Source organism: Aegilops tauschii, chromosome 2, assembly GCF_002575655.3.
Source record: "Aegilops tauschii subsp. strangulata cultivar AL8/78 chromosome 2, Aet v6.0, whole genome shotgun sequence".
Lineage (NCBI taxonomy): Eukaryota > Viridiplantae > Streptophyta > Magnoliopsida > Poales > Poaceae > Aegilops > Aegilops tauschii.
The window spans coordinates 478,305,344-478,328,975 of NC_053036.3; the positions used below are offsets into that span (position 1 = coordinate 478,305,344).

The 23,632-nt window shown below is 45.5% G+C and overlaps 5 protein-coding genes across 5 annotated transcripts; 2 read left to right on the plus strand and 3 right to left on the minus strand.

Annotated features, from left to right (window-relative positions):
* Positions 1–2,354: 2,354 nt before the first annotated feature.
* Positions 2,355–6,168, plus strand: LOC109769438 (uncharacterized). Its single transcript, XM_020328189.4, has 7 exons — positions 2,355–2,613; positions 2,833–2,980; positions 3,629–3,824; positions 4,144–4,214; positions 4,927–5,167; positions 5,332–5,510; positions 5,834–6,168. Exons 1-7 carry the CDS (start codon positions 2,565–2,567, stop codon positions 5,928–5,930), a joined length of 981 nt encoding a protein of 326 aa, XP_020183778.1. The 5' UTR covers positions 2,355–2,564; the 3' UTR covers positions 5,931–6,168.
* A 385-nt stretch (positions 6,169–6,553) lies between these two features.
* On the minus strand, positions 6,554–10,341 carry LOC109769422 (uncharacterized). Its single transcript, XM_020328170.4, has 6 exons — positions 9,767–10,341; positions 8,747–8,845; positions 8,180–8,357; positions 7,231–7,328; positions 6,996–7,057; positions 6,554–6,885 (listed from the first exon to the last, which is right to left on the minus strand). Exons 1-6 carry the CDS (start codon positions 10,175–10,177, stop codon positions 6,774–6,776), a joined length of 960 nt encoding a protein of 319 aa, XP_020183759.1. The 5' UTR covers positions 10,178–10,341; the 3' UTR covers positions 6,554–6,773.
* A 375-nt stretch (positions 10,342–10,716) lies between these two features.
* On the minus strand, positions 10,717–14,803 carry LOC109769429 (mitochondrial intermembrane space import and assembly protein 40 homolog). Its single transcript, XM_020328179.3, has 4 exons — positions 14,535–14,803; positions 13,702–13,730; positions 13,306–13,431; positions 10,717–11,210 (listed from the first exon to the last, which is right to left on the minus strand). Exons 1-4 carry the CDS (start codon positions 14,653–14,655, stop codon positions 11,040–11,042), a joined length of 447 nt encoding a protein of 148 aa, XP_020183768.1. The 5' UTR covers positions 14,656–14,803; the 3' UTR covers positions 10,717–11,039.
* Positions 14,804–14,915: 112 nt separating this feature from the next.
* LOC109769414 (uncharacterized) lies at positions 14,916–17,863 on the plus strand. The gene is made up of 6 exons (XM_020328163.4): positions 14,916–15,141; positions 15,225–15,303; positions 16,041–16,136; positions 16,579–17,095; positions 17,201–17,336; positions 17,427–17,863. Exons 1-6 carry the CDS (start codon positions 15,013–15,015, stop codon positions 17,613–17,615), a joined length of 1,146 nt encoding a protein of 381 aa, XP_020183752.1. The 5' UTR covers positions 14,916–15,012; the 3' UTR covers positions 17,616–17,863.
* Positions 17,864–18,312: 449 nt separating this feature from the next.
* Positions 18,313–22,638, minus strand: LOC109769403 (uncharacterized). The gene is made up of 12 exons (XM_020328153.4): positions 22,363–22,638; positions 21,747–21,853; positions 21,248–21,542; positions 21,045–21,116; positions 20,871–20,929; positions 20,655–20,790; positions 20,401–20,497; positions 20,217–20,283; positions 19,517–19,705; positions 19,178–19,332; positions 18,938–19,039; positions 18,313–18,834 (listed from the first exon to the last, which is right to left on the minus strand). The coding sequence occupies exons 3-12, from the start codon at positions 21,510–21,512 to the stop codon at positions 18,723–18,725; spliced, it is 1,254 nt and encodes a 417-aa protein (XP_020183742.1). The 5' UTR covers positions 21,513–21,542; positions 21,747–21,853; positions 22,363–22,638; the 3' UTR covers positions 18,313–18,722.
* Positions 22,639–23,632: the final 994 nt, after the last annotated feature.

Here is a 23,632-nt window from a genome sequence, read left to right on the forward strand (position 1 = left end):
ATATGCTTTGTGAGTATTTACGTTTGTTCCTCAGGACATGGGAGAAGTCTTGTTATAAGTAATCATGTGAATTTGGTATTCGTCCGATATTTTGATGAGATGTATGTTTTCTTTCCTCTAGTGGTGTTATGTGAACGTCGACTACATGACACTTCACCATTGTTTGGGCCTAGGGGAAGACATTGGAAAGTAATAAGTAGATGATGGGTTGCTAGAGTAACAGAAGCTTAAACCCTAGTTTATGTGTTGCTTCGTAAGGGGCTGATTTGGATCCATATGTTTCATGCTATGGTTAGATTTATCTTAATTCTTCTTTCGTAGTTGCAGATGCTTGCGAGAGGGGTTAATCATAAGTGGGAGGCTTGTCCAAGGAAGGGCGGCACCCAAGCACCGGTCCACCCACATATCAAATTATCAAAGTAACGGACACGAATCATATGAGCATGATGAAAACTAACTTGACAACAATTCCCATGTGTCCTCGAGAGCGCTTTGCTTTATATAAGAGTTCGTCCAGGCTTATCCTTTGCTACAAAAAGGATTGGGCCATCTTGCTGCACCTTGTTTACTTTTATTATTTGTTACCCGTTACGAAATATCTCATCACACAATTATCTGTTACCGGTAATTTCAGTGCTTGCACAGAATACTTTGCTGAAAACCGCTTATCATTTTCTTCTGCTCTTCGTTGGGTTCGACACTCTTACTTATCGAAAGGACTACGATAATAGATCCCCTATACTTGTGGGTCATCAGTATCTGAAGGGCACGCCCTGGGAGCCACCGTTGCCAACACGCTAGCCAGATTCAAGCTCTCATTTGGCTCGACGCTGGCTGGTCCACTTTGACCCGATTGCGTGGCAAGGCGGGCGAAAGCTGACTGCCGGACCGACAACCTATCCTGAACTCCCAGCATGGGCCCACTTGATCCTTTAGCTTTTTCAGCTACCATTGGCGGGATCCTCCAGTCTTGGGACGCCGACGAGCTACCTTCGCCGCCGGCGTGCTGCCTGCTGCCAACACGACTGCTGCTGTGACCCTGAGCAGTGTCACGGCGGGTGTGTCCATGACTCCGAACTGCCATCTCCTCCGCCTGGTGGTCGCACCACCACCTCTCTCCATCTCCTTCTCCTCTTCTGGCAAGCCGCTTTGGCCACTGTTCGAATAACCCCCAAGGAAGAATGGCTCGTCGGCGTCGGCGAAATCCGTAACCGAATCCATATGAATCAGGATCTTGTATTGCAGCATCTGCGACTCGAACATGTGCGTGGCCGGCTCCAGCACCGCAAGCCAGCGGCGGGCAAGGATTGTCTGTGGGTCTGTCGTCCAAGCGGATAACTTGAAAGAAGAAAGGTTCAATCGCGAGCTTGTCTTCGGCGCCACTGAATCGATGATGCATGACGAGCCAAGTAGGTCTTCTGCGACGCCACGGTCCCAGGCGCGCGGAGGAATCCCTTCCATCTCGACCAACACCTTGTATCTCATCACCGCATGAACCGCGTGAGATTGCCTGTTCCATTGGCGGAAGAACGCCCTGACTCCGAGATGCCTCAACGTAGGGCTTTGACCCAACCTGTTCCTGTCCTCCTGGCGAGCAAACACAACCAGGAAATCCTCCGGCCGGTAGGCATGAACGAGCCGCGGAGGAGGGGGAGCCTGACGAGCCGCGGAGGAGGCCCAGTGAGGCTCAGCCGCCGAACCCGAAGCGGAACCATCCCAGCCCCTAGCCAGCGTCACCCTTCTGGTCACCTTGGCCGCCGCTTCCCGCCTGAGCTCCTCCTCCGGCGATGGGCTGCGCGGATGCTTGCAGTCCTTGGATTCGTACCCCGGCAGGCTACACCAGATGCACACGACGTCGTTCATATAGTCCCGCCGGAAGTGCCCCTTCTCAAGGTAGCGGAAGCACTTGTCGCGCATCTCCGGCGAGATCGCCTTGCGAGCAGGGTAGGGGGGCGCGGTGCCACTACCGGTTGCCCAACACCACGCCTGCGTTTCCACAGGGTCTTCCGCGACGGCGGGGCCTCCTTCGACGGGATCAGGCGCCGACAGGACTCGGCCACCAACCCTAGATCTTGCACTGCCTCCGGATCTGCGTCCGCCATCGATTTCTCCGAAGCAGAGGAGATGCCTAGCCCGGAAACCACCGGTCGCTCCCGGGGCGGAACGGCGGAGGTGACGGAACGAGGGCTCGTCGACATGGCCGAAGGGGGGAAGGGGAGAGTGGCCGCCGTGGCCGGAGTGGCAGACGGCGGGAGGGTGGACGCCGGCGTCGGAGTGACGCACGACGGAGGGGGAGAGCGGATCGTTTGGGGTTCGTGGGATTATTTTACCAGTCTATTGGCTTCTTAAGAAAAACTCTAGTGTTAAAAAAGAAAAGAAAACCAACATGCTTTTGCTAACTGTGCATGTCCCTGCCGACACCGGGGCCTAGCCACCACCAAACTGACAGCCGAGCAAACAAACGAGCCCGCTTTCCTCGTCTACCTTCCCTGCCTGCCTCTGCTCCTCCTCTGCTCTGCCTCGCTCCCCGCAGAACACCGATGAAACCCTAAGCGGCCTCTCCGATGCACGCGTCCGCGCGCTTCTCCTCTTCCTTCGCCTCATCCAGGAAGGGTTGGTAATCTTCCCTCCAAGTTTCCCCCGTTTATTTTGGTTTAATCATGGAGGATTTTAACCTCCTTACCTGTGCCAGACACATTACTACTTTTTAGGATAAATGCTTGTAATTTGTATGATCTTTCTTATAGGTGCATAAATGCTGCCCCAGTTGCCATGTAATTAGTTTGATTCTCTTATGCGTTTTAATTCTGTCATTTTACCCCCATTTTTCAGCCATTTCTGACGCCGTTGCACGGTCGTCCTATCGGCCTCTCTGTGGGAAGAAGCATCTGGGTTCTCTCTCTGCTCAGGATCCACCCAAAGTCCAGAAGAGATTAACAAAAGAAGAAAGAAGGGCCAAGGTAGAGGAATTTGTTGAAAAGTAAGTCAAACTCGACCTCGCTAGCATTTCTAACTCTATTATTGTGATCAGCATGTTTTGCAGTTTTCTTGTGCTGCCTTTGTATATAGCGAATTACAATCTTGTTTTAGTCATTGCCTTCCACAAACAAGCTAATCAACCATACTTTGCAACTATTACTAGATGAAAACCAAGTGCTAGCTTCAAAACAATCCTCATAAAATTTTAAATTTTGAGACATCCATTTCTGTACACAAAGAAACGACGAGTTCCTGAAGAGTTGGTGCAGGAAATTTAGGGAAGATCTCATCCTAGTTTCACATAGGGTGAAAAGAAAGCATCTGCAAAGTTTCAAAGCCTGGATACAACAATTCCTTTAGCTTGTTACCACTGTATATATCCACCCTGTACATACCCCCCTCATGTGAATACTGTCACTTATATATTTATATAAAATTCACAGTAGCCTAATTTCCTACTCTTTCCTGGTCAAGAAAAAAACATCTGGCTGTATACTGACTGTCGTACCACATGTAAATGTGCTTCTGGAAGGAGCTAGGTGCTTGATGCAATTCTAGCATTGTATATCTGTGAATGCACCCAATGTACTTGTTTGCGTCTTTAAACCTTGCATCCATTATTTATGGCTGGCTCTACTGTTCAATACAGTTACAGGGCATCACATGAAGGAAAATTTCCGTCTGCTACATATGTTCGTAAGCAGGTTGGAGGATCCTACTACGTATCATGGGCATTGCTCCAGGAACTGGAGTACAATTCGAGACTGAGGAGTGATGTCAGAGATGCCTCTTTCAACTCAACCAGAGATGTGGGGACCAGCTTCGAGGGCATAAAGGAAGAGACGGTATTTTATTGCAGAAAACCTACTCTAACCCTCTGTCCATTTTGTCCATGTTGTTAGTTATTGCCATTTTGATCTCTTACTTTTCTGGCAGGGCCTATCTCAGAAAGAGATTACAAGGTTTTAATAGTTGGTTTTAGCTTAACCTCTGTGCATACTAAAATCATAAGTATCGGTTGAATCTTGATATATGTTTCCAGTGGTATAGTATCATAACTGCGTTCTTAATAGCTAAACCAGGATGTTTGAGGAATGCAAATGCCCAAACCATGTCAGGTCAGACGCAAAGTGAGAATATGAACACCCTTCTTTGTCTGCTCAGGATCTACCCGAAGTCCACAAGAGGATGACAAAAGAAGAAAGAAGGGCCAGGGTAGAGGAATTTGTTGAAAAGTAAGCCAACTCGGACAGACAGAATTTCTGTTTGTTATTATTGTGATCGGTACTTGTTACACTTTGTGTCTGTGCTTCCTTTTATCTAGTTTCAGGTGAAGGTGTGAACTACTACCTTCCGTACTATAGAATTACATTATATACTCCCTCCCTATCAAAATATAAGACGCTTTTGTAGGCTAGTTTAGCCTAAAAAACATCTTATATTTTGGTACGGAGATAGTATTACACAGTAATGTCTTACACCAGAGCCAGCTGATCAACTCTGTTTATCAGATGTAAGTTTCGTACCGCTCGAGATATAGTGCTTGATAAACAATGTCATTTTCTTATTTGGCTCTGTGAGCAGTGAGAAAGGTTCAAGCAGCATGTTTAAGCAGGCAGTGAATGCCTCACAAACTTGGCTGCGATTCGATTTCGGCAAAACTGCTAGTTCAGCTTCTCGAAATTTGGGAAGTGAGTGATCTGATTTATGGGGTTAAGCTACTCAATCAGATTTTGTCATTTTTCTCGGATGAAACAAAGTTTTAGCTTCAAAAGAACCCTCGCTAAATTTAAATTCTGGAAATACCAGTTTTATACCGATTCTCGTTGTTGCCAGCTGGATATAGTCGCATATAATTGTGCTTCACCCGATGAGGTGTTAAGGACTCGTTTGTGCTTGCAAATCTTTACATCCATTGCTTATGCCTGGCTCTATTATTCAACACAGTTTCAGGGCTTCACACGAAGGAAAATTTCCACATGCGACATATGTTCGTCAGCAGGTTGGAGGGTCCTACTATACAGTGCTGGCGTTACTCCAGGAATTGGAGTATAATTCAAGACTCAAGAATGATGTAAGAAATGCCTCTTTCAGCTCAGAAAACTTCAAGGAAAAATACGGGCTCCACAATATCGATCTCTCTCCAAGAGTTGCTACTACCAACTTTCAGGGTGTAAAGGAAGAAATGGTAGTACCTTATTACAGATAACCTACTTTCACTCTTCAGGCTTTTCTTTTTGAGTTTTCATCATTAAACATCGTCACTGTGCATGCTTAAATATTCATATATCTCCAATTATGTTTGTGCTCCTAAACAATAATAATACTAATAGTAATCATCTACTTTTGCAGGCTAAAACTTCGGAACCTCTGGATCTAAATACTAAGCCACAACTTCCAGAATGCCATGGTAAAGCTGGAGCTGCCAAGCCAAACTTATCCCCAACAACTTGTTTGGAGGATAAAAGTGAGCCAATGGCATCAGATCAAACTGAAAACAACAATATGGTTAAGGCACAAAACCTCAAGAGGTACTGCTTGCATTCCCTCGCGCAAGATCAACAATTGATTTACAAATGAGCGCATGGTAACAGGATAGCTAATTTTGACTCTGCAAATTAAGCAGCATGAGCACCTAAAGATGACTATTTGATATAATCCCTGCATTATTCTTAAACTGCATCAAACAAATCAACAAATATGTGTTTATCTGTGGCAAATGTATAAGCGTAACGTACATAGCCCTCTCCATCATTGTTAATTCACACATTTTAACACTAAGATATTGTATGTGATGTTATTTTGGTTGCTACCGTCTTATGTTCCTAACAGCTTTTCTTGCTCCATAATGCAGCCCTAAGCATGCGCATGAAGCATCGAAAGGGGCAAATCTGTGGGGCAGCCTGAAATCCTTTGCTGGTGGACTCAGGATCTTTTGGAACAATCTGTAAATTCATATGGTCTGGCTTGCTAGATGTGATTACATATAGGATACACATTTTTTTATTATTCTTTTCATGACCTGAAACACAATTGTATAGTACTCCAGGAGGACCATTCCTTCCATCTTTCAGACGACGCTCCTGTCAGTTATACAAGTCACCGTAGAAGTTGGAGTACTCTGTTTATTCACCCCTTCATCCAGTTTGCCTGTGTTAAAATTAAATGGAAATTTTCCTTAATCTTTTACAGACTTGATTGCTCATGTTGTTTTACATTCAAATCTGGATGCTCTGCTATCCACATATTGTGCACACTGGGTTCAGAATGGCTTCATCTCAGTCTATTAAGATGTTCCAACTTTTTCCTGATTCAAATGTATATAGACGCATTTTAGTGTGCTTATTCACTTATTTCAATCTGTATGTAGTCCATATTGAAATATCCAAAACATCTTATATTCACAAACAGAGGGAGTACTTAGAATCATTGCATCGACAATCTGACAGCACCATTGCCAAACATATCCTGGTTGCACAAGTGCACAACTCACACCCAGTGTAGGGATATATATAAACTTGGTTCAGTCTTATAAATCATGGATAAAGACCAATAAAAGAATAAACAACGCAAATACAGTTAACAATTGTCGCTTTATATAAACTCACTGCTACCATTCTCTCAACAACTTCCTTGTTTTATCAGGTGGTAGACAGGTCCGAGATACTGCCAGAAGCTACAATCCTAGTAGAAGGTAGATTTACAAAACTTGCAGTCAACTATCCAGGACAACCCTCTCTTCTTCAACCATTGACAAAACTCAAAGATGATAAGTATCCAACCACTAACATACTTCAAGATGATGATGGGGTACCATGTTCATCAGAATCATCGACCATCCTTTCTAACGACTCGATATCACCAGCTTCAGAAAGGGTACGACTGCGAAGGCTGTCTGCATCCTCGCTGCTCAGATGAAAACAGGGAAAGAAACAACGGTTATGACAATAGTATTGGATGCATCAGTTGTAGTATAAAATTTGTGATGATAATCCACAACAGAGATTTAGCCATACTCTGTAACTCCAAAGATTTCTTTGACAACAAGCGAGCCGTCCCGGGAACAGAACTCTGGGAGCTGGATAATTCACAGATATTCAGTTATAATGGAGGAACAGGGAAGGAGCTGAATACATTATAATATCATGACATCTAAAATATTTTAACTCTATTTTGGAGTCCAGAAAATTCTTAGCTGCAAGAGTCAATTAAAACAGACTCAGTCAATAAAAACAGACGCCAGCAGCTTACCTCTGATAAGTACATGATTTTTCCGAACAATGTTTGCACAGCAAGCTTCCGCTTAAAACCTTGCTCTGTAAACCCAGATAAGTCCATAACTATTGGACCTGCAATATCATAAAACACAAAGATCCTCAGCACTCTAGCAGTGTGCAAGCATAACCTTACACATCAAGCTTAGTTGTGAATCAAACAAAATTATCACTCCTACCAAAAACAAGCAATTTATAATATTTTGAACACTATCCCACAGGCCACAGCTCTTGATCATTTTCTAGGAAGACAATGATTCGCCTATTTGATATGCAAATCATACGCTCATAGGTTCGTAGCAACCCTAAAAGTAAACCGTATAATTTTAAGTACAAGAACACACGTTGAAGGTGTCAAATTGAACTTCAATAAATGAAGCATTCAAATGCAGTGCTTTGATTTTGACATCATCTTAAGATTTTCATGCTCATAAAAAATGACAACGTATTGCTAAAACTCTCTTATTTATGTCTGAATATTGCTGCAGCATACAGATGTATACTAAATGATGTTTGACGACCCAAGTTAAAAAAAAAGCAGATGTTTAGCAACTCACACAATGCAGACATCATTTTCAGGCTCAGAAGCTAAAATAACTGAACAATGTGTATAAAGCTAACGTGACGAGCGGATTTGACAACAATGGAAGAAACAGACAAATGCCAATATTATATGCTCAGTAATCGTTGGAAAGTAATCTTCTAAAAGTTTGCAGCGAATCAAAGTACAAAACCAGTAAATTATGGGACACATGATCAGTACCAAGTTTTACAGGGGATTCCACCAGGGAGATCCACAAATTTCATAGGAAGTCAAGAGAAGACAAAATCACTTCCGTGTTTTAGAATTGAGCAGCCAGGGTCTTGAAGGTTTAGGAAAAACTATGTGTTATCTAAGAGTACCAGAATCAGAAGAATAAAAATACCTTTTTCCCGAACAATTCGTCTAGATATCTCATTCAGAATTTCGGCAACTTCATTATCTTCTAACATCGATGCTTTCCTAAGATGTATGAGATCCACAACCACATCAGGATTGAATTGTTTTTCATTCAGTGTGTATCGGATGTACTTTCTTACTACATCATCCATGTCAAATCCTGTCTGAATACATGGGGAAAAAGGTTAAAAGTGTATATGTAGTCCTCACTATAGCCAGATAGCTTTGCAGACAACAACATAATAAGAAAACCATTCCTCAAACAGCAGTAGAAATGGACAAATGGGTGCATTGGTGCAAAGCATTACAGTTTCATATGTCAAAATCTATTCTGACCAGCAAAATTTCTGGTTTAGATCTTTGCAAGGAGATAGTCTTTAGTCTAAATATTTTTAGCACAAGTCATCAGTGTAATTTAACCTTCCAGAATAAGATATCTGAGAAACACTGGTCAAAGTAGATTCATTTGTTGAGAAAATAAAGCAGGTGTGTGGTAAAAGCAGTCCAATATAAGTTCAGATACTCAGGAATAATGGTTGAATCAAGGACACACCTTTTGCATTAGTTCTTGAAGAGCTGGAAAATCCACTGCTTCCCTGCCCTTCTGAAACAACTCGTCTAGTGACTTCAACAAAAATATATTCTTGGTCACCTGCAAAGAATCGAAGTCACCATGAAATGCCAAAAAAATATCTGGATAATGGTTATGACTTATGAGAGCAATAGAATATTACTCCCTCCGTTCCTAAATATAAGTCTTTGTAGAGATTCCACTATGAACCACATACGGATGTATATAGATGCATTTTAAGTGTAGATTCATTCAATTTGCTCCGTATGTAGTCCACCTAGTGGAATCACTAGAAAGACTTATATTTAGGAACGGAGGGAGTAGAATTTATAGTTCCATCAAGAACATCAGCAAGAAAAAGAGAAAATTAAGCGTAAAGATGAGCCCAGCTTGTGAATTGTGATCAAACAAAACATAAGCTTAGATAGTGATCAACAAAAAGGTAGGTTTAGCTTATGATCAACAGAACCTTCATTAGTACAAAATGAAAAAAGTTCTCCTGATTCTTTCTCTCACTCAAAATTAACATCTAACTGAAACAAACTGAATTACTCCCATATTTGTTCATTTCAACAAACGAATAATATTGTGCAAGTTCAGGTGTAAGGCAGTTGCCAGTTGAGTATTTAGTATGGTCATGGCTCATGGTTCTATGATATTTTACGAATAGAGATGAAATTGCAACATAGAATCCCACATAAAAAAAAGAATCAATCTCCCATATTTCTGAGTCCTTGAACGACGTTAGCACCCAATAAACGACTAGTCTGCATTGAACAAACGAACCGCTGCTCCACACAATGTGCCTATATTTTGGCATGGCTAAAACTCTATTTTTTATATATAAGAGAAATATGCCCTCACTTTATTATCTAGCGCCACAAGCACAAGCAACATGTCCAATCTTTGAGAGGAACTACCGAAGTGTAACTAAACTCCTAATCGTATAACCCGCACAGTCTCCCACTAAGCATCGAACTAATTGCAGACTCGAAGGCTCACCCTCTTCTTCTTCTGAGTGCGCGGGGAGGTGAACCTGCGGAAGGTGCGGACGGCGGCGAGGGCGAAGGAGACGCCGACGTAGGCGAGCGGCACGGCGAGGAGCCACGGCACGGGGCTGGAGCCGACGCGGGGGCCAGGGATGGCCTGCGTGACGGTGCCGGTGAACTCGACGAGGTCCAGCGCCTTGTCCTGGATCCACGGCAGCTCCTCCTCGACCTCGACCTCCTCGTCCGCCTCTCGCTTCGGGGCAGCGGTGGAGTTATTGGTGCGCTTGGCGCGGGCGACGAGGAGGGGCGTCGGCCGCCGGGGGGCCGTGCGGGCCGGGGCGAGCAGGGTGAGGGGGCAGCGCCGGACGCGTCCCCCGGCGATGGGCACGGAGAGCGGATGGAAAAGGGTGGTGGTGGTCGCCATGGAGAAGGAGGTGGAGGGGCTAGGGCTTATCGCGGCGGAGGTGGAGTTGGGTGGGACTCCTCCGGGGTGCGGAGAAGAGAAGAGACCAAGCCAGAGTAGGCAGTAGCTGAACAAAAAAACCTGTGACGGGTCGGGAGAGAGGAAGAGCAGTAAAAGGGGCCGAAAGCCCACCAAGACAACATGCTTTTTGGGTTTGTATCCCTGGCGCCAGCTCTCAAAAGAAAAAGGAAAAAGCTCTGCCTGGCTACGGTTCTTCATCTTCTCAAAAAATAAAAAAAAGCTACGGTTCTTCAGCTCTGCCTGCCCCCCAGAAGGAAAATCGTTGAGCTCTTCCCCAAAAGCTCTTGCAAAAACTTAATACCATCTTCTTTTTTTCGAGAATAATTAAGACTGCGTCCACCAAAGTGGACATGTCTAATGACACTATTATCATTAGTAAATTCAGAGTCAAGAGCAACATTCGCAACAAGGTCAAATAACTGTTTCCCGCAAAAAAAAAAGGTCAAATAACAGTCACTGCACTGTTAAGAACGCATGGATTAACAAGGTCCATCGATTTCGTATAATGGGCTGACAGCAATCATGGAATCTAGTTCCTTTTCACAACAAACCAGCTCGTCTAATCCGTTCAGAAACTGATGTCTCTAGAATACAAGTTTTCCAGTTTCATAAAAACGTGTAATATTCTCCCAAAAAAAAGTGGAAGTATTTCTACCACACAAACTGTGCTTATTTCTGCCGAAGAATCCTGAATGCTTAATCTTGCCTATAAATGAAGAATTTATAGGAGAAACAAGGTGAAGGGTGCGAGTGCGAATCAGGGTAATCTCTGTATCAGGCTGTCAGCTTAAACCAGAGGACCTCAAAGCTTTGGTTTGGATTCTCTAGACCATGCCGGAGCTCTAACTTTCAGGTTGGACTTCTCAGCCTCCTCGTCCTTCTCCTCCTCTTCCAAAATCTCCTTAGAGAATGCCGCTGGATTCTCTTTGATGCAGTTCTGCAGCGCGATGAAGGGCTGCACGCAGTCTGATCCCTGACAAGGCAAAGGAAGCAGGTTTAGTGTAAGTCAATATCCAGGAAGAAAATAGACATGAATCTGACAGCCAAGCATTTAACAGCATACGAGTGATAGAGTTTTGTATGCAACAGCGATTCAGACATTATGAAATATTACAAAGAGTTATAGCATTTCCATTTCTTAACCCTTCTAACTTTGATGAGGAAAGAGGGCAAATTCTTGAGGTTTATTTTGTGTTATAAAGTAACAAGTAAACCGAGTAAGTACTTTTGACCAGATTGAATTATAATTGGCTATCAATAACATCGTAGTGTAACCAAATAGACAATGACTGCCATACATCTGCTGTTATTTGGATGTAAGAAAATGCGACACAGAACAACAGATCTTTATTGTGCTCCGTCAGATCTACAAACTACTTGGGTGCCTTTTTAGTTTATACTACAAACTAGCCACATTTGCTACTGCACACTGAAGCAGCCACAGAATTCGTCTGAAAATAGTATCGGTCGAAATAATAACAAATATGTTGACAATAATAAAAAAAGGGCCACACTACTCATTATAAAGACTGTATGATATAAAAGGTATCAACGAAAGTTCATGCCTCCCCCCCCCCCCCCCCCCCCGCGTCGCCCCTCCTCTGGCGACACGGGGGGAATCACGCCGCCACGTTTTCCCACCCACCCCTCCCCCTGTCTCACCGCCGCTTGAGGAGCTGCCACCGAAAGCCGCACGCGCTCCAAGAGGCGCTACCGCTGTTTCTCCTGGCTGTCTTGTTGCAAGAGGAGGAGCGAAGAGGCGGGTCAGATCCGGCAGCTCGGGGGCCGGCGGCGGCGGCTGCCCCTTTGGCGCGGAAGGGGCATCTGCAGTGGCACGAGGTGGTGTTGTGGCCGTGGCTGGGGGTCAACGGTGGTGGTGGTGCGGCTGGCTGTAGTGGTTTCGATTCTTCCATCCGAAGCCGGGTTAGCAGGGTGTGATCCTCTCTGGATCACCTCGATCCAATATGACATCTCTCCCTCGACGGGGTGTTGTTGGGTGGCGACCAGACGGCCAACGTTCAAGGTTCACCTTGCTTGGTCGGATGAAGATGAAAGTTGAGACCCCTGGGGAAACCCCTAGCCAAGGTCCTCCTAGTGCGGATGATGGCGGCGCAACCAACGTCACGGCCCTTCTTGAAGGCATCATCTTGGGGTCTGCTTGGTTGACGTGTGGGTGTTGCGGCTGGGATGTTGTTGGTGGTGGTGCGGCCGGTTCGGTCACGGTGGTATGTGTTCGTCTGTGGTGGTGTTCTTCGGTGTCGCCCCTGTTGTTGTGCATGCTCAAGATCTCCATGGCTGCCATTGTGGTGCGGCGAGCTTCGTGCTCTCGGCGTTGTCTCGGTTCATCTTTGTTCAGTGATGCTACAATATGCCTCCCCAACTTGCTAATCTTCTTGATTTTCCATGGCGAAGCGCCCAGTCAAGGTTCGTGTTAGTCACTCGTTGATGTGGATGCTCCTCTGTTGCGCCATGGTGCTCAGTACGCACGCCGGTGTGGTGCGTTAGGCTGCTTGTCAAGTCTTGGTATTGTGATCCCTCAACGGCTCCCCCCAACTACTTGTGCCTCCCGTGGTGATGTCCTTCGGTTTGCTAGCTAGGCGTACCTTGTCTTGGGCGTCCATTGTTTTTGGTTTCTCTTCTTCCTCTACCCTTCTTGTACGGTTTTTCGGCCCGGTTTCCCTCATAAATGGGGTCAACTTGTTTAGGTTTTCGATCCGGTTTTCCTTATAAACTGGATCAATCTCATGGCATTTTGGGCACTTTGAAATATATTCAGGTGGGGAGCCCCCCCCCCCCCCCCCCCCCCCCCGCGCAAGTGACCATTTAAAAAAGAAGGTATCAATTAACCACATATCTGCCAAACAGTAATCCCAACACCCAACTTCCTTTGAGTGCTTACCTAAAATAACTTTCTTGGGTATTTACCTAAAAACACTCCTGAGCATATTGAGTTAAGTTTACAACAAAGATGCTCTTTGTTATGATTACCCAGGGAAATTTTAAGTACTATAACTTGCACAAGACAGCTATAATTGAAGCAACTTGGTAACTTGAGATAAAAATACAACCTTCTCTACTTCTGTGCTCCTCAGGAAGCAGGAAAATGCATCAATAAATCCATTGCCACAAGGTCCAGTTTTCAAATCAGCCACGCACGGACAATCCAGAGCTTTCTGCACCTTAACGTCAATTGACTGCATAAGCAGATAACTGTTTCACTGATCTCCCAAGCGCCATGAAGAACACTCCCTCCGTTCCTAAATATTTGTCTTTTTAGAGATTTCAAATGGACTACCACATACGGATGTATATAGACATATTTTAGAGTGTAGATTCACTCATTTTGCTCCGTATGTAGTCACTTGTTGAAATTTCTAGAAAGACAAATATTTAGGAACGGAGGGAGTAGAATACTGACATATAAGTATCTATCAACCATCCAGGAGCAAAGCAAAAGGTCTTACCTCATCATCCTCACTAAACGACATAGCTTCTGTACATTACAAAAATCGAACATCAGTAATCAGAAGTTCAGAACACTAATGCTGGGACAGATAAATGAGCCTTCAAAAGACGCAACATACCCCATACAAAGTGCACAGGTTAAAAGAAAACAACATCACATAACTAATATCAGTCTAGATTGTTGCCTAGAAAAATTATTGTAATTCTGCAATTAATTAATTATAATTAATTAATTAATGACTCCTGATTCTCGAAAAAGAACACTAAGAGCAGTCTAGATTAAGGAAACTCCAAAAGAAGCAACACATGCCATACAAATTTGAAAGAGCCCACAAACTCTGCAGACATTGGGGCATTTTATGGAGATATAGGAACTGAATCTAGTCGTTTTGGGAAAGATATTAGCAGGTTATAAAGCTTGGTAGCTCCTCAGAACCAGGGAATTATCCACTAAGCACATACCCTACATGGCACTAACATTTAAGACTGCCTCGATTTCGGCATGAACGCCTAGATGTTCTACGATGTCAGAGGTCACCACTCACCAGTTTACCATCCAGTACAAGGTCTGCACTGCACAACCAAGTACTGGAGAATCACAGGAACAATCTCGTCCACCTTAAAACCCGCAACAATTCGTAATACTAGGCTACTAGCTGCCCTAGAGCTCTGCTTCCACCAATGCTCCCCAAATCCCAGCAACGCGACGGGCGACCTATATGCTGCCGCGAATCAAGAAGAACTACTCCTATACGCGGCCGCGCGTCTGCTGGAACAGCGTGAATACGAGCTGAACGCCACCGGCGCCTAAGATTCAGAGTTTGGCGTGTACCTGCGGCGAGCTCCTCGAGGGAGGAGGGCGCTGGGGCAGGAGACTGCGCCGGCGCGGGGTCGGCGGCCGGCGGAGAAGGCTCCCCCACCGCCGGGTCGGGCTGGCTCTGTTCTTGGCCCATTCGATGGTTGGTTGAGCGGCTAGGAAGAATTCAGGCGGCGGCCACTCTCGTCTCGACGACCGGCGGCGAAGCGAGAGAGCAAAAGAGCGACCGGCGGCCTGAGCAGGAGCGTGGTCAAGTACTCAAGTCGCCCGGCGGCACACCACTTTGGAAGGCAATTTGGACCCGAGTCCGACTCTGACCGTGCTTCCCGTCCGTCCGATCGCGCCACGATTCGTGTGCGGCTAGCGTCAGGTTTCCATGGGCCGGGCCGGCCCTTCGTGAGTGGCCAGCGGCGTTCCAGTGTGTGTGTGTCACCCACGACACGACGCCTCCCCTAAACCTCCGCGTCGCCATTCCCCCCTCCAGCCCGCCGCGATGGCCGGAGGCGGCGGCAAGCCGTTCGGGGACAACGTGTTCGCCGGCCACGCGGCCGCCGGCGCCGCGGCGATCAGCGCCTCCGCGGTCGCCGTCCACCCCCTCGACACCGTCAAGAGCCTCCTCCAGGCGAGTGCCCGCCCCCCTCAGATTCTCCCATTTGCGGTGCTGCTCTTCTCTCGTCAGGGTCTGATTTGTTTCCGCGTGTGCAGTTGAGCGCGGCGGGGCAGAAGCAGAAGATGGAGATCCGCCATGCGGTGGACCGGCTCATGCACGTCTCCGGCCCTGCAGGTGTTTGGTTGCTTGCCTGCTTGCTACTGGACGAGTAGAGATCTTCCTTCGTTTGGTGGTTCTGTCGTGGGCTGTGATTAGTGATTAAATCTTCGATCCCCTTTGATGCCAATGCATAATGACTAGTGGAGTTGAGAGGATTGCGATGTTGCTTGTTGAGTTGCCAGGCTAGAACTGGTAGTGTCTGACTTCTCAGATTGCCATCCAGCTATTAGTAACAGTCCATCATGATCCATATAGCTTGCGAGCCTGTCAAATATAATAAATCTGCATTGGATAAGATCTTACTGTGATTGTGTCCAACTGTCCATAGTGGTTCTACGCACTGTCTACATTAAGAGCATATCCAATAGGAGCCTAAAGGCTTGGATTATTTCATCAAATAACTCAGCTTATACAATTTTTTGTCGTCCAAACATAGATCTAGAAGCTTGCTTTTAATTACTTCAATGCTTCTTTATACCAAAATACCTGGGCTTGCATAAAGATTTCACTTCACTCTGCTGCTGTGCCTCCTTCATGTTATCATCCCTGATTGACATACTTTAGAGATTTCTAATTCATGTATGATGGTATCAAAGGGGATCATTGTACTTTTAATATGATTTGCATAATAGTAACTAGTGGGGTTGAGAGGATTACTTTGCTCTGCATTCTAAAGTAACATATTTCTGATGCCCATATGTTACTTTGCTCTGCACAAAAAATATCCTATTAAATCATTGCATGTATTTCAGGTCTTTACAGTGGCATTGGATGGTCAATATTAGGTAAACTGCCTGGTTTGGGAGCGCGTTTTGGGACCTATGAGCTTTTAACAGCCTTCTATAAAGGTACATACTTTTTTTTGCGACACAATTCTTTGCTTAGTGTAAGCTCCTTGATATCAACTTGTTGGCACCTTCTATTGGCAGTTTAGCTACCATGAGCAAACTAGACATGTTTTCGGTTAGACTTCTCTGTCATATCCTCCCATTTCCCATATGTTTCCCTGTTATCATACTCCAATTGCAGATTAACCAAAGTCCTTTGTGGTAAAAGAAACAATTTGCATGATTTAACATTGGTACCTCTGAAGAACTGTTGTGATTGGAGCTTTTGCTTGTGTGTTATGTGCAGCAAAACTATAGCCTTATCATTCTAAACTATATTCGACTGTTTGTTTTCCAATAGTTTAAGCATGAAACTTCTGACTAACAATGTAATCTGCAGCGACATATGCTGGTCCACGTATAGAACTTTGCAATGATATATGATTTGTTTGTCTCTTGGCAGATGGCAGGGAGGACAACCATGTTAATTATTCTGAGGCAATGTTGGCTGGCATAACTGCTGGTGCTGTAGAGGCATTTGTGTGCACACCATTTGAACTTCTCAAACTTCGGTCCCAAGTTGGTTCTGCCATACCTATGAAAGCTACGAACCCTGCTAATGTTGTACAGGAGTCGTTTCCACTGCTTTCCAAGCTATTACCTGGTCATGTCCCTGACATGAGAGTATGGAATGGCAGTGTCAGTCTGTTGTCCAATCTTTCCCCAAAGCATCCTGACATGATGGGTGCCCTGAAACAGCACCCATGGATGCTGACTGGCTCTGGGAAGCCCCCGTTACCCTCTGATGTTCAGGTGCCTTCGAGAGTGATAGCACTTGAAGGATGGGGTGCTTTATGGAGAGGACTTAGGCCAGGGGTAGCCCGAGACTGTGTCTTTAGTGGAATGTTCTTTTCTTGTTGGCAATTCATACATACAGCGATGCTTACTTGGCAGTCTGTTAACATGAACCCTGAACCCAGGTAATGGAGTCATATTAGTATATTTGATTGCAAAATAAAGATAGGGACAGTGTCATGATTGATTTTCGTTATTTTTGGTCTATTCTAACCCTTTGCTCATCTCAGGAATTTAGAAGAAGCAGGTCCTGTACCCCCTTTAGCTTCTAGTCTTGCTGCAGGCTTCTCTGGAGTTGTAGCAGCTGCTGCTTCACATACTTTTGATACTGCCAAAAGTCGTTCACAGTGCACTGTGATACCTAAGGTAAGTTTATACTTGACTGCTTTCAAACTTGGAACCACATTCTACCCTGTTTGCAAATGCACATTATTTGTTCTTGCAATTGTTTTTCAGTATATAGCAATGGAGAGGAGGTTTCTTAAATGGAGAGCACCAGGAATGTGGATAGAGAGAGTGACGGGAACATCACCTGCTGATAGGAATGTTCTATTTCGTGGCATTGGACTACGGATGGCGCGCAGTGGAATCGCATCTTTTGTACTTGTTGGGTCCTACTATTTAGCCGTAGATCAGCTCTTGTAGATGGCAGTCAGAGAAATCATTAATGAAATTCAAACACCTAAACTATGTGGTACCTTTTTCGTCTGAACAACCAGAGAAGAGGTAACTATGTGGTAACTTTTTCGTCTCTTCCAGTCTTAATTGGAGTTGAGTGCTCCAGGATAGAATTTTGGTTACTAATGTAAATGTTTATAACAAACAGAATTGAAGGTTCGCCTTTGGTTTTGTTGCTTGTGTTGAAGAGATATTAAGTGTTTTTATATGGAAAATGCTTAGTTGCTCGGGTGAACGATGAAAGACAACTATTGAAGTGTCCAAGGTTAATTTTGGCAGCAGTGAGCAATAAAAGGGACTTCGATAATTTGCAATGCAGCCTGCTCTTTGAGTATACAATTTGGAAGATGGCTGGTCGATTCCAATAGCTTTGTTAATCCATTGTACAATATTTATAACTCCAATCACATACTATATGTGATGGATCTTGTAGCTGGTAGCTATGAGGTACTCCCTCTGTAAAGAAATATAAGAGTGTTTAGATCACTAAAGCTAAACACTCTTATATTTCTTTACAGAGGGAGTATTGTTTTCTTGGGGCGTGCAACGTGTTCCCAATCAGTTGAGTAGACTAATGACAAAATGTATATGCGCCGTTACCCCCTTGGTTGCTGTCTCAAAACTTAAACAGTTCAGAGCTTCTGTATGTGTGAAGTAGTTTAAATTTCGTCCTGGCTGCTTCTGTCTCAAGCATTGAATGAAAATCTGGACCGTGTTTGGTAAATTTACCACATGAATAAGCTCAGATTGGCCCCAAAACTAAGCCATGGTCAGAAAATCCTAAGAAAAAAGGAACCATGGCCATATAATTTTTACAGGAATTGTTGGAAAGCTTTTGACAATGTGTTCCCATTGTCAGAGAAGATTTAACTGTAAAAATGCTCTTCAGATATCTTCAGGCCTTTCTAAAATTTGCTTCCAATTTGGCGACATCAATTTTTTGTCGGATCATATCTTTGTACACTGCGTTTGCGCCGTGTTCGGCCTCCACATGGCAGAATCCTGGTCGTTGATTTCTCAGTAGCGCCAGAGCCTTCCCATCAGAAGACACTCCTGCTGAATGCTGAATATACACTACTGGTGGCCATCTTCTTTGTTCCAAAGTGGGTCTAATGGAGGAAGATCGTAGTCTTCAGGTGTTAGTGCCAATGAGAAATCTGGCAACGGGGGTGGTGCTCCAATGACCCTGCAGGCAGGTGCGCAAAACAGATGGCCCGTCAGTCCTTCAGATTCACAATTTGAGCAATTTTGGCGCGAGCTTATTGTGCCGCTAATCATTAGTTCATTACCTTTCTGGAGTATACAGATCCTGGTTGATCCGGACCTTGCTTGAAGCCTCTTTCGGGATCTTGTCAAACAGATACTTGGCTGTTCCAAATGGAGTGGGGCTCCTGCAAAGTTACAGGTACCGTCTTCATTTTGCATTCTTCTTTCTCATACCAAGGGTAAAATAAGCGAAAATATTAAGAAAACACACTTGGTGTGCGCCAAGTAGCAAACACATTTGTGAGTAGAAGCGAATGTCTTACCTAGATGTTGGAGGAGTTGCATGGAAGGCTGCAGAGGCCCTTTTGCTTTCTTTCAGAAATTCCTCTGAAGCTTCCAATGCTGCTATTGCCATTCCGTGAGATTTCTCACTGTTTCCTTCGTCAAGAATCAAACCATGGAAGTAGTATGCTGCAGACTGATAAGAGCACATACAGTAACGTCAATTTTAGATGGTTGTATACTAGTACCGTATTGCAGGCGAAACATATACAACTTGAAGAAGACACTGTCTATTTGAACTCGGCTTGGACATTTGTGATTTGAAAATTGGACAATTAACATTTTAGAGGTATTATGATGGTTGATGTAGCTTTACACACCTTTGCTTCGACGTACTTCCACTTGACAAATAGCAGATGCTTTTTTCCCCATCCTTCAGACACAGGAAGCTCTGGAATGCTCTCCTGAACCTGGTGCCAATATTTCACCATCTCGCAAGCTAAGCGCCTTTTTACAGCTAGTGTGGCCTTTGGGCTGTCGATTGCTAGCCCAAGCTGCATGTCAACACCCTGTAGGAGATGTAGGTTGCCAATGTTTAATGACCAATTGACCATGAAACAAAATCAAATGGGACAGCAGCTAAAAAAAAACAAATGGGACAGACAGGTTGGAATATGACTCCTGAGAAAAGAGGTACTACTAGGTTATGACTACTGTATCTGAAGTTAATTAGGAATGGTAGTACTAGGTTTCATTTTACAATTCATCAAAATAACTGAAAATAAAGTAGCAAGTGCTATAAAAAAGTTGAAGCATATAAATGTTGCTTCAGGGATGATAGCTCACACATCACTCTCTAGGCGGTGTTTGGGTCATGACATTCTTTCGTGTGTGTGTGTGTGTTGGGGGGGGGGGGGGGGGTCCCTTTCCAGTGATACCATACCGATTGGGCCATTTCAAACTTCATCAAACTACAAAAACAGCGGTCTTCTTCGCAACAGCTCGTTTGTATTGTTGTAGGGTGTTTGGGTGTTGGACACCAGAATTCAGATAAAATATGTTGAGTTGAGAATACAGTACCTGACCCAGAGCTTGCATGCTAAGAGCTTTGAGGTTGCCTTCAGCCAGGTCTACTGGAAGTTGTCTCCTGAAGTTCAAAGCAGTTTCAGTAGAAGTTTCCAACTTTGAAGTCTTAAAATGACATTTCAAAAATGTGGAAAAAGAAATTGAAGTTATCTCGTGAGGCGGCTTAAGAGTAGAGAACCTTAGTTCTGATGGTATCTGTGGGAGTACTTGTCGAATTGCGCAGTCCAAGTAGCCAGATGCTTTCAAGAAAACATCGACAGTTGCACGTCTGCTCTCTGTATACATTGTCAAGAAACAATGCCTCATCAGTTATCGGCATCATGGACAGAAAAACTTGCAATGCACTTCAGGCGATGAACATTCTCCATTTCTCAATGCCTATAACTTGCCGAGCCATGCCTTCAGATGAAGTTCAGTTTATAGCGACGCTACCTTCAGAGACCCGTGGCCCGTAACCGTCGCCGTAAGCCCTTGGAAGGAGCAGGGAGTTGGCCTGCAGCAAGCAGACCATGGCCATCAAATGCAGCACGGACAGCACCTCGTACCATGCATCCGCCATGGCCGTCTCCTGCAACCGAAAATCCCACCCATGTTAGAGCTGAGCACTGAGGTGAACTTTGGTGAAAGCACGGGCAGGCAAGCACATACCTCGGCCTTGTCCTCTTGGTTAGTCCACACAAACTGCACGCTGTGCCTCAACTCACTACCTGCAACATTTCATAGCATCAATCAATGAAACGAGAAAAATAAACATTGTCCAGCAACAAAAGTATATACAAAACCAATGAAAAGAAGAAGACCGAAATTTCAGCAACCACTCACCTTCTTTCACCAATCCTAGCAGAACTGGCAGGTAGTCTTCGAGAGCCTGAAGGAGGTTAGCAGTGCTTGATCCTGCACAGAGCAGCAAAAGAGAGAGAAAATTCCAACCCAGTGTCAGTTGAGAGGTCAACATCTTCCACGCAAAACCAAGCCAGCAATCCAGGCAAAAACCACCAAAGGATTCAGCCAGACGCTCCACGCACCGTGCCGTGCGGCGGTCTTTCGCCTGGGCTTCAGCGCCACCGCCGATTCTTGCATTGCCATGTCGACGACGCGCGCTCTCAGGGCCGACAGCCTCTCCACGGCGCTCTTGTCCAGGCGCCCCGCGAGCGCCTGGGACAAGTCCACGCCCATGGGCGCCCGGAGGCCCGGGACGAAGACGACGACATCGCCGACGCTCCCCTGTTTCCTCCGCGCGCCCTCGCCGCCGCCGCCATCGTTGTCCGGCGTCGACAGCCCGCAACCCATGGACGCGTGAAATACTACTCAACTACCTACCTGCAAGAATCACGACAACATCATGAGAAGAAGTCGAAGAGGCGATCCAAAAAGCAAATCGAAGCAACTTTGCTACCGAATTTTTCCCGACAGGAGGGGAAAGGGGAAAAGAAATTCTGGGTCGCAATAAACAACTGGAGAGGATTCGATGGAACAAAGAACCCCAAAAGAAAAGAAAAGGTTGTGTATAAGAAGAGATCGCACCTTTTATCCTCTTTTCTTCTCGGCCTTTTCGTGGTTCCTTGAGACCGCACGCAAGCCTTTGCGCCTCTAATAATTCTGCTTCTGCTTCTGATTCTTCTTCTTCTTCTCTGCACGCACCACGGCCGAACCAAAGCAGCAGTAAGCGAAGAGTGGGAGTGACGAAGGGGAGCAAGCAAGCAAACACTTATCCCCTCCGCAACGAGCTGGGGTCGTAGCACGTAAGGGGGCCAATCGACGTCAGAACAAGGGCGTGCAACTTGGCGTAATGCGCGGCCCAATTGGCATACTTTTGGCGCCTCGCTTCTCAAATGAAAAGGCAGTAGTACGGTACTATTCTGTGGGTCGTCGTCGGAAAACCACTACGGCGGTGCTGGTGCGTAGGCGGGCAATGCATCATCCGATCTGATATTTAGCCTCAACCGCGGCAGTATTAAAAGGGTAAAGTAGGACGGGAGGCCTTGAAAGATCGCGGAAACAAACTGAGACGTCCGGCGAGTAAGCACGAGCTTCTCCACCTAATCCCGACGGCGAAAGCAAACCGCAGGTACAGTCCTAAACGAAAACACAGGAGGAAGAAGAAGAAGAGGAGGAGGAGGAAGAAGAAGAAGGACTCAACTGTTCGAGTGCGGGTGCTGGCAGTCGCAGAGGCTATGGCGATCGCTAGCTTCCGTTGGGCCGGAGGAGCTAGCTAGCGAGTCGTCAGAGAGAGAGAAGGGGGGAGGGGGAGGGAGATGAGGTAGAGGATGTGCGACTAGTCTATTTAAAGGGGGAGCGGATTTGCGGTGATGGAAGTGTACTCAATTATTACGCCCGCAGCCAGCAAAGCGCGGCCGGTCAGCGACACGGACGCCGAACCCAGCCCCAGCCCCAGCCCCAGCCCAGCAGGAAAAAGATCTCCCCCTGGACGGACTGGCGGGAGGAGCCAACTAGTCCGACGTGTAAACGTGTGCGAGCGAGCGAGCGAGGAAGACAAATCTGTGACCCCAGCTCCTCGCGCTGAAATGGTAAATCGTCACGTGAACTACCTGCGGGTGAAGGGGATTCCTAGGCGTGGGTGATAGTCTAATGGGACACCTGTATGGCTGTCTCCACTCTCCCCGATACAATACGGCCGGTCACCAACTACGCATACCTGCCTACGTTCGTTGCTCGTAGCTCGTTGCTCTCTTTTTCTTTTCCTTTTTTCAAACCGTTTGATACTCCCCTGCAAACGAGATGCAAAAACTTGGTCATCCAAGCGTAAGGTATTTCTGTTTTCTTATATACTCCCTTTGTTCCAGAATATAAGATGTATTGAACAAATTTATCTAAAAAAATAGCAACATTTACAATACAAAAGTTATATCGTGTGCAAATTAATTTCGTGATGCATCTGAAGATATTGATTTCAAACTGTGAGTGTTGTCATTTTTTCCTTATATAGTTAGTCAAACTTTACGAAGTTTGACTTCGGACAAATTTTTATATGCAGACTAAAAAAAATTGGAGGAAGTACACTTCTTTTAATGGTATATCGAAGTTCTTGAACCACCGAACAACCACCATCGTCTTCGAACCAAGTGGATACACACCGGTCGTCACTCCCATATTGGGGTCGGACTGATTTTGTCGATGACAGCCTTCGAGCGGACCAGCGCCTTGGAGCCATAGTCGCCACCTTTGAACCCATGAATCGATCTAGTTCACGACATCGCCAAGCAACACCTGACACCCGATCTCGCCATCTCACACGCAAGGCAAGAAACACTAACCTTGCCGCCACAAGGAGACGGTAGGAAACTACACCAGAGCTCAGTCGGCTATGTCCTAATGGACGAACTCAAGGTGGATCAGAGCCCGGGTACCATCTCGATGACTAAGCGCCGCCCCGCAGGGACCTAACCCTA